The sequence below is a fragment of the Podarcis vaucheri genome (assembly GCF_965113315.1).
Source record: "Podarcis vaucheri genome assembly, chromosome: 7".
Classification (NCBI taxonomy): domain Eukaryota; kingdom Metazoa; phylum Chordata; class Lepidosauria; order Squamata; family Lacertidae; genus Podarcis; species Podarcis vaucheri.
The window spans coordinates 19,779,258-19,795,088 of record NC_138765.1 but is presented as its reverse complement, the minus strand read 5'-3'; the positions used below and the strand labels follow the sequence as shown (position 1 = coordinate 19,795,088).

Here is a 15,831-nt window from a genome sequence, read left to right as displayed (position 1 = left end):
TCCACTGAAAACAATGGGACTTAAGCTGCGTGCAAACTATACCTTTAAAGCACACTCAACACACCATAGTTTGCCGTTCACAGTAAGTCAATTCCCAGCAAGGCCTTAACAAAGTATAGTGCTCAGAATTCCTTGAGGAAAAGAAGGTGTTTTGGATGGGCTTTAAAGGTACAGTGTGCAGACAGCCTTGCTTCTGAGGTTATGCATAGGACTGCATTGTTAGAGCATAATTTTAGGCTTGGGAGTTGAATTAGAATCAAGCGGATCACAATCTTAGTGCCAGCTTGATACAGAAATGACAACCTTAACTGAACAAAATGTATTTTACCAGTCCCGGGCTTGACTGCGAAGAACTCTACAAAAAGGGGAAAAAATGCAAATGTTATTTGATCTTGTTTGTTTCAGTATCAGAAAAGAACCTGCCTAGGCACCCAGACCCCTTAGCACACACTGATTCTTAAGCACACAATGGGCTTTTTAGTTTCAGGTTTAGGCCATAGAACTGGAACAGAATGTATCAGAAGATGCATTTTCTGAAAATATGTCTGAGGTGCATTATTTTCTCCCCCTTGAAAAAAGTGTCGGCTACCCCCCAAGAAAATACCATTTGCACACGGCTCCAGGAGTAGCGTCCAAATCTAAGGAAGGCTGCAAGTCCTCCAGCCACATCAAGATTCCCATTCCATTATTTTTCATTTAATGTTTAGTCCCTTACCAGCCTGATAAAGTCTTAAGACATTTTACTTATATGGACAATTTTCCTCCCCAAGTTACAGCTTTCACAATTGGAGAAATGGGATTTATACTCACTTGTCTTTTGCCGCCGAACTCGTTCTACAAATAATAGCAGTATTATTATTAGTAGTAATAGTAGTCATGTAAAAATTCATCATTTGTTTCTGTTGGCTTCACAAGAGAAATGAGAAGCTCAGGCTCATACGCACATACCCCCAGAAAGAATTGCTTGCGGCAGTGGCGTAGCGTGGGTTGTCAGCACCCGGGGCAAGGCAAGTAATTTGCGCCCCCTAACCCATGGATTTGTGCCCCCTAACCCGCGGATTTGCGCCCCCTAACCCTAACCCCCAGATGTTGCGCCCGGTGCGGCTGGCCCCCCTGCACCCCCCACGCTACGCCACTGGCTTGCGGAATCTAAGGGCCTTGGCCAGAGACTGGACAAAATACTCATTGCACAAATTCACTTGAAGCCCATGGTCTTTTCTTATGTAAATAACAGTTCCAGAAAATCCTGAACAGCAGTATACTATTTCAACTGGGAAACACTGGCCTGTGAGTGCTCCAATTGGAGAACAGCCTTTACCAAAGGTGTCATGAGTTCTGAAGACACTCGAACACAGGATGAAAGGGAGAAACGTGCTAAGAGGAAGAAACGCTTGGCAAACCTTCACCATGATCAACTCCCATCCGGAAACCTATACAGTGGTACCTCAGGTTAAGTACTTAATTCGTTCTGGAGGTCCGTTCTTAACCTGAAACTGTTCTTAACCTGAAGCACCACTTTAGCTAATGGGGCCTCTTGCTGCCGCCGCACCGCCGGAGCACAATTTCTGTTCTCATCCTGAAGCAAAGTTCTTAACCTGAAGCACTATTTCTGGGTTGGCGGAGTCTGTAACCTGAAGCGTATGTAACCTGAGGTACCACTGTATCCTTACTGTGGAAGGACGTGTAGATCCAGGATTGGCCTCCACAGTCACTTACGGACTCACTTTTAAAACCGTGTTTATGGAAGACAGTCTTACTCGGCTACAAGTGATTGCAGAAGAAGAAGAAGGTGGTTCCATTTCATCCTGCCTTCCTTCGAAAAGCTCAGGACAGGCTAACTAATCATCCCTATTAATCATCATGTCCACCCTGTGAGCTAGACCTGGCTGCGCAAGAGGTCACACAGGGAATTTCCTAGCTGAGATTTGGACCCAGGTAATCTTGATACAAGTATTCGCATGCTACCTGCTAGATGGGAGTGGCTCAAATAAACACACAATCTAACCCGATAGCCAACTTCCCTTCTCTTTGTTTAGCTAACCTCTTTCTCAGCACTGAGATTGTATGAAAAAGCCAGAGAAAGAAGACCCTTCTCAATACTTACTTCTACACTGTTGATGAGCTCTTCCCACTAGAAAGGAAAGAGGCACTGGTTACTCAAAGAGGCTACCTTCTCCCAGGAAAATCCAGCCAGTTCCCTGCCCAGTGCTTGCATCTGCTTCCCACTCGATGCCCTTCCCCCTGACAACCCCAGATTGCTTTGAGCTACCCAGATAGGTCCACAGTCGTCCAGGCCTATCTCAGCCCAACTCAAGCAACTCCCAGTTCCCCTTGAATTGGTTCAGGACTCAGCTGTGGCTGGTGCACAGACCTAAACATCCGTTTGAGACCCGGTGCAAGGAGAATTCGCAACTTCATGTAAATAAAGGTTATTTTACCCATGCATCAACACTCTGTCCACCGTCACCCTAGAAAAATACAAATACAAAATGTCATCTGGCCTTGTTTGTTTCCGCATCAGAAATGAAACTGCTTAGGTGCCCTGAACCTTAAACACAGTCTTATTCTTGGAAGCAATCCCTATGCATATAATAATAATAATAATAATAATAATAATAATAATAATAATAATAATAATTTATTATTTATACCCCGCCCATCTGGCTGGGCTTCCCCAGCCGCTCTGAGCAGCTTCCAAAAAAAATATTAAAATACTGTAATACATCAAACATTAAAAGCTTCCCTAAACAGGGCTGCCTTCAGATGTCTTCTAAAAGTCTGGTAGTTGTTGTTCTCTTTGACATCTGGTGGGAGGGCGTTCCACAGGGAGGGCGCCGCTACCGAGAAGGCCCTCTGCCTGCTTCCCTGTAACTTGGCTTCTCGCAGTGAGAGAACCGCCAGAAGGCCCTCAGTGCTGGACCTCAGTGTTAAACATGCTTGTTGGTTTCAGGTAGATCTGTTTAGGAGTTGTAGCTGACATGGAATCCCTCAAGCAATATTTCACCACCCCTAGATTTCAGGTTTGGGGCCTGAAGTCTCAGGGTCTGGGGTACCTCTGGCCTGGCAACCCAGTGGATCACTGATTGGTGAGCCTATATAATTGACCCTTGCCCAAAGCTTTGGGCTGGGGTCCTAGGCAGCACTTGTTTGGACAGAGGGATGACATGGAAATCGGTAGGACTAGGATCAGACGGCTCACATGGTTTCTATGAAAAGATAGGGAAGACAGAAAAGGACTTCTCATACTCACCGAGCCAGGGTAGCCGTTTTGGGGAGGAGGGGGAGGAGGGTAAGGACGAGCCCCTGGACTGCCAGAGTAGCCAGAGCCCTGCTACAGAAAGAAAGAAAGAATTGTTGGTTTTGTTTGCACAAACTTCTTTTTAGAAAACAAATGGCACCTCCTCTTCCCAGCTTTTAAAATATCAGTGATGGGGTGTTTGTGTATCTACACACACACACGCGCATATTTATAAAACGTGTTTGGATGGATGAGAGAAACACATCTTCCTCCCTCTAATTGTATTTTATACTCTTTCCCTTTTCATATTAAAAAGAAGCCTGTTCACAGAAACCCAAGTTGTTGCAGGTGTCCCATGACACTCAATCACTGGTGAACAGGTGTGCTTCCACCTGTGCCAAGGATAGGGAAGCTGTGGTCCTCCAAATTTTGTTGGCCTCTCACTTCTGGCAGCCCCATTCAGGATGGCCAATGGCCAGGGATGATGGGGCTTACAGTGGGCAACACGTGGGTGACCACAGATTCTCCAAAGAAATTGGTTTATTGCCAAACTATTACAGCAAAGATGGGACGCGGGTGGTGCTGTGGGTAAAACCTCAGCGCCTAGGACTTGCCAATCGCATGGTTGGCGGTTCGAATCCCTGCGGCGGGGTGAGCTCCTGTCGTTCGGTCCCAGCTCCTGCCCACCTAGCAGTTCGAAAGCACCCTTAAGTGCAAGTAGATAAATAGGTACCGCTTTATAGCGCGAAGGTAAACGGTGTTTCAGTGTGCTGCTCTGGTGCCAGTTCGCCAGAGCAGCTTCGTCACGCTGGCCACGTGACCCGGAAGTGTCTGCGGACAGCGCTGGCTCCCGGCCTCTAGAGTGAGATGAGCGCACAACCCTAGAGTCTGTCAAGACTGGCCCGTATGGGCAGGGGTACCTTTACCTTTATTACAGCAAAGAGGGCCCAGTGGGGATGGGGAACCTGCGACCTCTGGATGTTGTTTGACTTCAACTCCCATCAGCCCAAGCCAGCATGCAGAAGTAGCTTGTGAGTGGTGGGGTGAAGGCAGTGGCAGTACTGTGCTTGTTGGGTGAGGCGAGACGAGGCAAGGCAGCACGACTGGGAGACCATGGCCAACCCAAACATCCCCTGACGTTGCCAACACATTTCCCTTGCCCCATCCCTGTTCCAACAAGCCCAGCTTTTGAGTTAATCTGGTCAGGAAAAGCAGGTTATAAATGTTTTGGATGGTAAATAAATAACCCAGTCCCTATTCCCGTTAGGGAGGATTTGTAGTTCGGGATAGGCAAATCTGTCAATATCAGCTTGTCATTTTTTGAAGCTTCGCATTTGCAATTTTGAAACTTCGCATTTGCAATTTTCGCATTTGCAATTTTGAAACTTCGCATTTGCAATTTTCGAAAAGTCCTCGTGGAAATGAATCAGTATTTTAGTGCTAGTCCTCCAAATGTACACGTTTGTGTACAATTTTGCTTAACAGAACGTATTTTGTGTGGAGTTTTCACTAATGTATGCATTTCAACGGAGGCATCGGGTCAGCTCAGAGCACACTGATTCCCGCTACACAAATTTCATTCCTGCACAAGGGATATAGTCTCAAGCAGATTCTTCTGGACTTGGGGGGAAAAGGAAAATTGTTATTGCCAGTCAGAAAGCTCCAACTTGCAAGAAAATCGAGCAAGAGCTCGTGAGTGTATCCACCCAGCAGAAATAAGTTAAAATGGGGATATTACACAAGGAGGTCAAAGAAGTGGTCATACTCACCGGGCCAGGGGAGCCAACGTACAAGCCCACCTGCTACGAAAATTAAAAGATAAATTCACTGATCCTGCTTTCTCCCATAGCAATCAGAACTGAATATATGGACAAGCCTTCCCTAAGGTTTGCAAGCTGCCTAGAGGTTTTACAACAATCAGAAGAGTCCTATAAACGTTGTGAAATAAAAATAAATAAATATGATAGGGGTGAGGAACTTATCACCACAGGGGGCCAATTATTCCCATGGGGGGCGGGTTTCAGGGTCCACAGGTCAAACCCTGGACTGGTGTCCCTGGTTTAGTTTCGTCTAGATCAGTGTTTCCCAACCACTGTTCCGTGGCACACTAGTGTGCCGCGAGATGTTGCCTGGTGTGCCGCGAGATGTTGCCTGGAGGGAGGCGGGCGAGTCGGGCGGCGAGAGGCGGGGCGGCGGCGGCGAGGAGAGGCCGCCCAGCGCGGGGCTCTCGCCGTCTGCCTGCCTGGCTGCCTGCGAGCTCGGCGGGCAGCGCCTCCGTCTGCAGCGCCCGCCTCGCGGCTCTCATTCCCTGCCCCTGCCAAAGCTCACCCAGCCAAGCCGCGCTCTCCTCCCTGCCTCACTTTGCTGCCTCCTCCCCCCCCACCCCCAAAGCTTGGAGGTTCCCCGGCAAGGGGGAGGGGAAAAAATCGAAACTTATACTTTCGTGCGTCCCTCCCGGCATGACGCTGCGCGCTGACGTCATGGGGCTGTAATGGTGGTGTGCCTCGAGATTTTTTTCATCAAACAAGTGTGCCTTTGCCCAAAAAAGGTTGGGAAACACTGGTCTAGATGACAAGCTGAATCCTGAGAAGATGGAGGCCCTGTAGGCTTGTACGCCCTTGGAAGAACACCTGGATCCAATACTGCTACTGGAGACCTCAGTGGTAGCTCCTTACCTTGGAATGCCATTATTATTATTATTTATTAAATTTGTAATGCCACCCTATGCTTGCAAGTCTCAGGGCAGTTCTCAACATAAAATCACAATACAGTCATACGTCGGGTTAAAGTCGCTTCAGGCTGAGCGTTTTCAGGTTACACTCTGTGGCGACCCTGAAGTAACGGAATGCGTTACTTCCGGGTTTCGCCACTCGCGCACGTGCAGACACTCAAAATGACGTCATGCACACGTGCAGAAGTGACAAATCGCGACCCACGCATGCGCAGATGCGCAGACGTAGGTTGCGTTCTGCTCAGGATGTGAATGGGGCTCCAGAACGGATCCTGTTAGCATCCAGAGGTACCACTGTATAAAAACACATAATCAAAATAAAAACAAGAACAACCCAATAACCTCCCCTCCCTGACACATTTTAAAAGGGAGGCTCCCCTGGCACTGTCATTAATTTCACACAGGTGACATTTGAGAACTAATAGCAAAGAGAGGGGAAGACCACCTCGCAAGTCTGCTGCAGCTGCACTTCCTGACCCCCCTGAACCATGAACTACTAAACTGGCCACGTAATCTGATGGCCCATATCAAAGAACTTAGAAGAGTTTCTCATACTTACTGAGGCAGGTGGAGGCTGCCAAGGTTGGGCCTGAACACCGACATAGGCCTGAAAAAGACCAAGATATGTAAGCAAGTTGCTCTGTTCTGTCTCTTGCCCACCAGACATCACCCCTACAGAAGCACAATGGAAATCAAGCAGAAACACAGCACGTCTTGACGAGCCAAGTCCAGGTCCTTAAAAAACTGGGGCCAGACACTGTCAGTACTGGCGCATCCATGCAATGGCAGGGAGCCACAAACAGCTATAATTCAGCATGATGCATGCTCTGGAGCCAGGGTCGGCCCAAGACATTTTGCCACCTGAGCCAAACCACAAGATGGCAACCCTTTGGACCGCCACCATAATTCTGGAAAAGATCAAAATGCACAGGTTACTCAGTTTTGGCCAGACACACATCTCCATAAACTGCTCCTGAATACCAGTTGCTCAGCTAGAGGCAGACTGCATGTGTGAGTTGTGCGTGAGGCAGCTAGCACAGAACAGGGCCGTGTTTAAATAAATATTAAAACCACCCTCTGGTTGTTAAATAAATGAAACAACACTATACGGAGGAAATGTGACACCTGTCTTTACTGGTGCATCTGAGACAGCATCATGGGCAGAACTATACGAACTGTAACTTGAAGAACTTGTGTTTGAGCTTGCTTTTCCCTCCTCCCTCCCCAGTCCTCTTTCCTCATGTGCCATGTCTTTTTATTTATATATTTATATATATATATATATATATATATATATATATATATATATATATATGCTTTCGTAGATTTTCACGGGTACAGGAATGCAGGTTTTGGTGTCTTCGGGTGTCTTCCCGTGTAAGAGTCGGGGTGTCTGTGCGACGTTTCGACGAGGTCTCACTCGTCATCTTCAGGCTGGTGCTTTCGGCTTCTTGTTACTGGAACAGAGCAGAGTCTGGTGTTTGAGTTCCTATAAATACTGTTGAGGGGTGTGGTGTATAGCCTCCAACGTTCTGGGCAGAGAGGAAGTTCCTAGATTAGTGTGCCTTTTCTTCTTTTGTTCCTTAATTACTTGAGGGATATCTTGGGTGATTTCATGAGTGATATTCTGAATATCACTGGGTGGGTCATTAAGTGTAGATTAGTTGCTAAAGCTTTCGTGTCTTGACCTCTTGAGCTTGTGAAGAGTTTTTCTGAGAAGATGGCTGTGCTGCATTTAGTTGTGCTCTGGCTTGGCTTCGTGTATAGGGGCGAGCTGTGGTTTTGTGCCTTGTGCCAGCCAGATCTGTGTAGGGATTGCAGGGGGGTGCAGCATCCGGAGGTGCCACTATAGTTTGGCTACTGGATGGAGTCTGTAATATGTCTGTGGAGAGGGTCTGGGTTTGGGTCTGGTGTGGTTGATTGGTGACGGCGTTCTGTGTGCCTCTGGTTCTGGTGTCGGTTTTTGTGGGGAGGGCTAATTTCCAGATGTCTGGTAGGCGGGACGTGTCGTCACGCTTGTTCATGTTGTGAGGGTGTTTCTCTATCTCGATGGCTTCCATGATTATTCTCTTGTGGTGATGTTCCATGTTAAAGAGCAATTTGGAATCTGCAAAATTAATTTCGTGTCCTGTTTCTTTCATGTGTTGGAAAAGAGAGGAAGTTTTTTTTTTCTTCTTTTTTGACGGCATTCTTGTGTTCTGAATAAATGCACGTATCGCAGAACACAAGAATGCCGTCAAAAAAGAAGAAAAAACTTCCTCTCTTTTCCAACACATGAAAGAAACAGGACACGAAATTAATTTTGCAGATTCCAAATTGCTCTTTAACATGGAACATCACCACAAGAGAATAATCATGGAAGCCATCGAGATAGAGAAACACCCTCACAACATGAACAAGCGTGACGACACGTCCCGCCTACCAGACATCTGGAAATTAGCCCTCCCCACAAAAACCGACACCAGAACCAGAGGCACACAGAACGCCGTCACCAATCAACCACACCAGACCCAAACCCAGACCCTCTCCACAGACATATTACAGACTCCATCCAGTAGCCAAACTATAGTGGCACCTCCGGATGCTGCACCCCCCTGCAATCCCTACACAGATCTGGCTGGCACAAGGCACAAAACCACAGCTCGCCCCTATACACGAAGCCAAGCCAGAGCACAACTAAATGCAGCACAGCCATCTTCTCAGAAAAACTCTTCACAAGCTCAAGAGGTCAAGACACGAAAGCTTTAGCAACTAATCTACACTTAATGACCCACCCAGTGATATTCAGAATATCACTCATGAAATCACCCAAGATATCCCTCAAGTAATTAAGGAACAAAAGAAGAAAAGGCACACTAATCTAGGAACTTCCTCTCTGCCCAGAACGTTGGAGGCTATACACCACACCCCTCAACAGTATTTATAGGAACTCAAACACCAGACTCTGCTCTGTTCCAGTAACAAGAAGCCGAAAGCACCAGCCTGAAGATGACGAGTGAGACCTCGTCGAAACGTCGCACAGACACCCCGACTCTTACACGGGAAGACACCCGAAGACACCAAAACCTGCATATATATATATATATATATATATATATATATATATATATATATATATATATATATATATTAGTTTTTAACATATCATTTTCAACAGTAATTAAACATACTTTTACATCTTATTCAATTTTTTTGACTTCCATCAGTCCTGTCTGAAAATTTTCCAGTCTAATCTCTTATTTTCCCTATTACATTTCAAACTCATAACCATTATCTCTCTCTTTCTCTACTTTGTAACACTTCGTATATTTCTCCTTACAAAACTTCTTGTAGTCCTACTAGCGTAATTTGTTGATTACAGTTGCTCTTCAAGTAATTCACATACTTCTTCCAATCTTCTGTAAATCTCTGGTCTTTTTAGATTGTCTTTAGATTGCCATGTCTTTTTAGTTTGTGAGTCTGGGGACAGGGACTGTCTTTGATGGAGATTTCTGCATGTCAGTCTTTTTGACTAAAAGCTGGGGGTATCAGTGCCTTGGATACAATATAAATAAACCAAATAAGCAGGGAAACCTGGAGCACGTGCATGGGTTTCATTTTGGCCACACCCACCACTGGCATGCGGCCCTCAGAGGGCTGATGAACAGTGAATGTGGCCCTCACACGCAAAAAGGTCTGTGAACTCTGTTTTAAGCATCCTTACATAGTTCTGCTCCATTTAAAATGAGTTTCCAAGCTTATTTCAAAGTGCTTCTCTTATCCTTAAAAGCACTGAGCCAAATACCTGCTTGCCTGCCTTCTCTTGTATCAACTGAGATTGTCACCTTAGGCGTTTCTCCAGACAACCCCTCCATCTGAAGTGTGGTGGGTGCAGACCAGAGAGAGAACCTTTTTGATGGTGACTCCCTGCCTTCTCCAGGGAGGTCCTCCTGGTGCCTTCATTACCATTACAGTGGTACCTCGGGTTACATACGCTTCAGGTTACAGACTCTGCTAACCCAGAAATAGTACCTCGGGTTAAGAACTTTGCTTCAGGATGAGAACAGAAATCGTGGTCCGGCGGCGCGGCAGCAGCAGGAGGCCCCATTAGCTAAAGTGGTGCTTCAGGTTAAGAACAGTTTCGGGTTAAGAACAGGCCTCCGGAACGAATTAAGTACTTAACCAGAGGTACCACTGTATTACCAAAAACTTTGAAGAACTAAAATAAAAAAATCCATTCTAGTAGCAACTTAAAGACCAACTAACTTAGTTCTTGTTAAGTTAGTATGAGCTTTCGTGTGCATGCACACTTCTTCAGATACACTCTGCATGCACACTTCTTCAGATGCATGCACACGAAAGCTCATACTAACTTACCAAGAACTAACTTAGTTGGTCTTTAAGGTGCTACTAGAAGGATTTTTTTTTATTTTGACTATGGCAGACCAACACGGCTACCTATTTGTAATTTGAAGAACTAAGAGAGTGAAGAGAGGGATACAAGCGAAGGTTGCCTCAGAGTCCGCTCCAGCTGATTCCCCAAAGCTCAGTTTCTGAGCCATGTACTACTAAGTGATATCTAAACCAAGCTGCAGAGTCTAACGCCCCATATCAAAGAACCTAGAATCTTCCAAAGAAGAGTTTCTCATACTTACTGAGGCAGGTGGAGGCTGCCAAGGTTGGGCCTGAACACCGAGATAGGCCTGAAAAAGACCAAGATACGTAAGCAAGTTGCTCCGTTCTGTCTCTTGCCCACCAGACACCACCCCTACAGAAGCACAATGGAAATCAAGCAGAACCACAGCACGTATTGACGAGCCAAGTCCAGGTCCTTAAAAAACTGGGGCCAGCCACTGGGGCTTTGATGGGGAAGTCAGCGAAATAAGTTTTAAGAAAAATTGGATATGAAATTATACATGTTTGTTTTTGTGTTTGTATGTTTGTATTGTGTATTGTTTGTGTTAATATAAATTGTGAAAAACCAATAAAAATTTATTTTTTTAAAAAAATAGTTGAGCGAAATTGTCTGATACCCCATACTCTGAATCGTCCAAGGAAGCGTTTCTCATACTTACCGGATTTTGGCCGTCGTAAGAACCCTGAAAAAGATCGAGATGCACAGCTTATTTGTCACACTCACATCTTCACAATGAAATTACAGTGATGCCAAGCAGAACCGCCAAGTGAAGACCAGAGAGAGAGAGCCTTTTCAGTGGTGGCTCCCTGTCCCAGAATGCCCTCCCTGTTCAAATATTATTCAAAAAAAATTGCTGCATAAACATACATCCTCAACATTAAAAAATTAAGGCTGCATAAACGTACATCCCCAATACCACCCAAGAACCCTATGAACTGTAATTTACCCTTCACAGAGCTACAATTCCCAGAAGCCATAACATACTTGAATTCCCAAGATTTGGGGTTGTGTGAGCTTTGAATTTGCTTTATATGCATGGTGTATAAGCAACCTAAGAGAACAGAATGAAGACAGAGACCACCTCAGACCTTGCTCCAGCTGCACCCTCTGATAAACACCCTCCCCTGAATTAGGTACTACCAATTGATATAATGAGCTATGTAGCTTCATACCTCATAGCACAGAGTCACAATGACCCAAAGAAAACTTTCTTATACTTACTGGAGGAGGAGGCTGAGGCTGAGGTGGAGGAGGCACATTTGGGCCGGAATAACTAACCTGTAAAAGATCAAGAGACAAAGGTGGTTCAGTCCTTTTCCTTGCCCGCCTTACATCCCCACAACGAAACCAAAAATCAGTGTGGATAAGCTTGCTGTTGAGATTTGAGATTTGCAGGAAATTCCATCCCTATCTATAGCTCTTGGCTGCCTCCACGTGGAAATTTATTTGCACAAAAACTGATCATTCCAGGAAAAGCCCTTTCCAGGAGGAAAATAACAGCTTAGGCAGGTCCAGTGCTTTCGATAGGATCCTGTAAGCTGACCAGCCCAGCCCAGGGTGAGAAGAGGCAGAATGTCTTCTTTTAAAATAAAAATATAAAATGAATTTTATTTTTCATGAAAACCCTCAAGAGGAGCATGAGTGCAACCTTTCCAGCCCACTCTTCTCCCCAGCATGAGGATGCTTCACCCTGTGCATAGCTGAAGCATGGAATTCGCTAGCGCAGGATTTAGTGCTAGCTGGAAGCTTGGATGGCTTTAAAAGGGGAGTTCGATAAATTCGTGGAGGGCTAAGGCTTCTGCTACTACTAGCCACAAGAACTGTGTACTGCCTTCAGTTGTTGGGCATCACAAGTGTGGAGAGTTGCTGTTGTACTCATGCGCTGCTTTGGAGCTTCTCAAAGGCATCTGATCGGCCACTGTGAGAACAGGATGCTGGACTAGATGGGTCTTTGGTCTGATCAAGTAGGACCCTGGAAGAAGATGGCTAATTCTAGCCCAGAACAGGACTGGTCCTGTTAAACAAGTGAGGGTGTTTTGTCGCAGATCCTACTCGCGTAGCATCCTTTTTGGGAGAAAGCATAACAAAAGCAGATGGACAAAATGTGTCGTACTTACGGAGGCACCAAAACCAGGATTCCACTGCTATAACAAAACAATTGAAACGATGCTGTTAGTTTCCATGAATTTAATTTGAAATAGACTCTGCGACATAAGCCATTATTTGCAAGCAGGATTCACAGTACAATCCTATTTATTCCTATTCGGAGTCAAAAGTAACTTCCATTGAGTTCAATGGGACATACGCCCTGGTAAGTGCGCATAGGAGTTCTGCCTTAGTTACTCTCTTTATATCCGAGTACGAAAGGGTTTGTTGCGTTCTCTGGAAGCACTGTATGTAGACTCAAGCCCTGTCCGCAATTGGGAGACATTAACAAACGGGGAAAAAAGGTTTTAAAACAAAGCTCCCCACATCAGTCAGTTACCTTCCATGTTGCAAGAAGGAGTGGGGAAGAAATTCAACTCGGTTGTATTTAAAAGCGAACCGTCCTAATCTGCCCTTTCTGAAACAATGCGCAAACTGAAATGCAGTCACCGTTCCAAATTACCAGCCAGGTAATGTGTACAAACATGCATGCACAATACCAGGGTAAAGTGTGAGCATTAGTGAAAACAGCATACATAATGTATTACATTAAGGAGTACTGCCTTGCAGAAATGTGTATATTAGGGGAAATTGCATGCAAACATGTAAAATTTAGGAGAAATTCGTAATGAAATGCTGATGAATTTTCAGAATTACTTTTTCTTAAATGCAATCTACTTGGAGAGCAGAGGTAAAGAGAAATGAGAAACTGAGATAAGTCAACTAACACAGTTACCACACTGGCCTCCACTGCTTCTTCTTACAAGCAAGATGCCCTCTCAAAACTCTCTGGTTTTTATAAACAGTGCCTTGACTTATATCACTGAAGGCAAGCACAGGTATCTATTAATTATTTTGGAAAACTGTTTGTTCACTATGCATTTGGATACTTCTTAAGCTACCATAACTAAATCTTGCATGATGGTTCCTGAGATCAAGGAGCAGGTTTTCATCTATGTTTGGACCAGATGACATTTTGAATCAAGAGAGCAAACTGAACCTTTAAAAACTGTCCTGATTTTAACCACTAGTTCCAATTTTTATTTTTTATTTTGTTTTTGTTTTCGATAATTCCCGAGCAATGCTGGGTTCGGGGCTTCTGGTCAATAAATGACATGACACTTTTGATTCACATTGGTTTAGGTCCCCACCCACCCACCCCCCACTAGCATCCAATTAACAGCTGGTGCTGCATTTTCCTAGAAGTCCGTTTCCATCTCACCTGTGCATCCGTTTCTCTTGCACAAAGTGCAGAGATTAAAAGAACGGCAGCTACAACCGGGAGCTTCATTTTAGCCTGGGATCAGGCTTCCGTCCCGGGTGCGAAATCGTTCAAAGTTGTGAACTGTGGCTCAGAAGCTGCTATTTATTGACCCATCACCACAAGCCACACTGCCCAAACTTAAAGCGCCCATTGAGAGTGTTGCCAAATTACCTTATCTGGAAGGAAAGGTCAGAGGAACTGATTCATCACAGGGACACTCTTGCGGAAAGGACACCCTGCTTCCAGAGCCAACTGCTACGTGGACTCTTAAACACCTCTGTAATGGAATATTAATATCTCTTCAACAACCACATTTGGACTTCATTATGTGGGACAGATACATTTTGTTGATTTTCAAGGCCATGTTTAATGCATTTTAACCACAGCATAGTTAATACCTGCAAAAGGGATGCAGGTGGCGTTGTGGGGTAAACCACAGAGCCTCTTGGGCTTCCAGTCAGAAGGTCAGTGGTTCGAATCTCTGAGAGGGGGTGAGCTGCCGCTGTTCTGTCCCAGCTCCTACCAATCTAGCAGTTCAAAAGCATGCCAGTGCAAATAGATAAATAGGTACCACTGGGGCAGGAAGGAAAACAGCATTTCCATGCGCTCTGGTTTCCGTTACGGTTTTCCATTGCACCAGAAGCAGCTTAGTCATTGTGGCCACATAACCCAGAAAGCTGTCTGTGGACAAACGCCGGCTCCCTTGGCCTGAAGCGAGGTGGGCGCTGCACCCCATAGTTGCCTTTTACTGGACTTAACCATCCAGGGGTCATTTACTTTTACCTTACCTAATACTTGCAACGACATAAAAACTGCAAACTCGACCAAGCTTATGATTAGCAAGATAAATGACTTAGTTTGGTGAAATTATTAGTTTACTGAAAACCTCAGACAGAAACTTTAAGGGTTATTGGAAACCCTTTATTATTGACATTGCACTCAGAATTGAGGATTCTTTTCGGCAGCCTGGGCCCAAGCCATATAGGGCATTATAGGTCATAACCAGCACTTTGAATTCTGTATGGAAACTTGCACAAAGCTTACACTATGTCACAGGGCTGGCCCACCCATGAAATGGGGTGAAGCAGCCGCTATGGGCATTGGAAGCCCCCCAAAACAGGGCGTCCAAGGCACAACACACCCTGCCTCCTCTACCACTCGCAGAAAAACCACACTGATTTCCAGCAAGATCTCACCAAGATCTCATGAGATCTCATGCACTCCACAATATCTCATGAGAGTTTGGCAAGGTCTCATGAGATTTTGCGAGATCTCACTGGAAATCGGCACCAGTGCCGACACCACTTCAACAGCGGTGGAGGCGGTGGCACAGGAAGTGTGATGGCAGCAGGGTAGGATGGCACTTCCTGTTCCACCTCAAGTGGTGAAACAGGATATGCCGTCCCTTTTATGTCTGGTCTTCCTTGAGCATTCATTCTCATTTGTCTGTGGGGCGATACTACAATAATTTGCTTGTGTGGAGTTTATACATCTTCCTGCAAATCCTTTGTTTAGTTCGCACTTCTCGCTTTCCTTACCATAAAATGACTGGGTTTTTGTTTTGTTTTGAAGTGGATTTCTTGTGCTAGGGTAACAGAGTGCTGTAATGCACTTTAATTGTGCAAAAGTAACTTTCTGGTATACCCTGGAATCCCTATTGCACCAAGAGTGGCAGTCTGAAGACAAAGAAAAGAAGAAAAGCCAACTGCATACATAACTAACAGAATTTGGTTCTTTTTTTCTTTTTTAAAAAAATATATAACTTTATTAATTTAAAATAAATACATTTATGAGAAAACAGACGTACATACAAGTAAACAAACATACAACCAAACAAACAAATAACAGAAAATAATTTCTGTTAGAAATTTGGTTCTCTACCAAGAAATTTGAGATTAATCCAAGCTGGCTGAGATTCCACGCTTCACATGAGTTTATTCAGGTAAGAGTGGGTTTCAAAGAATGTCTTGTATTGTTTTGGTAGAGCATGAGGCTCTTAATCTCAGGGTTGTGGGTTTGAGCCCCACATTGGGCAAAAACTCCTACATTGCAGGGGT

The 15,831-nt window shown here is 45.1% G+C and overlaps 1 protein-coding gene across 1 annotated transcript; it reads right to left on the bottom strand.

Moving 5' to 3' along the window:
- Nucleotides 1-282: 282 nt before the first annotated feature.
- LOC309537328 (uncharacterized protein) lies at nucleotides 283-13,867 on the bottom strand. The gene is made up of 12 exons (XM_082232187.1): nucleotides 13,733-13,867; nucleotides 12,483-12,506; nucleotides 11,587-11,643; nucleotides 11,024-11,047; nucleotides 10,604-10,651; nucleotides 6,529-6,576; nucleotides 5,008-5,040; nucleotides 3,251-3,331; nucleotides 2,439-2,468; nucleotides 2,105-2,131; nucleotides 811-834; nucleotides 283-355 (listed from the first exon to the last, which is right to left on the bottom strand). Exons 1-12 carry the CDS (start codon nucleotides 13,799-13,801, stop codon nucleotides 305-307), a joined length of 516 nt encoding a protein of 171 aa, XP_082088313.1. The 5' UTR covers nucleotides 13,802-13,867; the 3' UTR covers nucleotides 283-304.
- Between the last annotated feature and the right edge of the window lie 1,964 nt (nucleotides 13,868-15,831).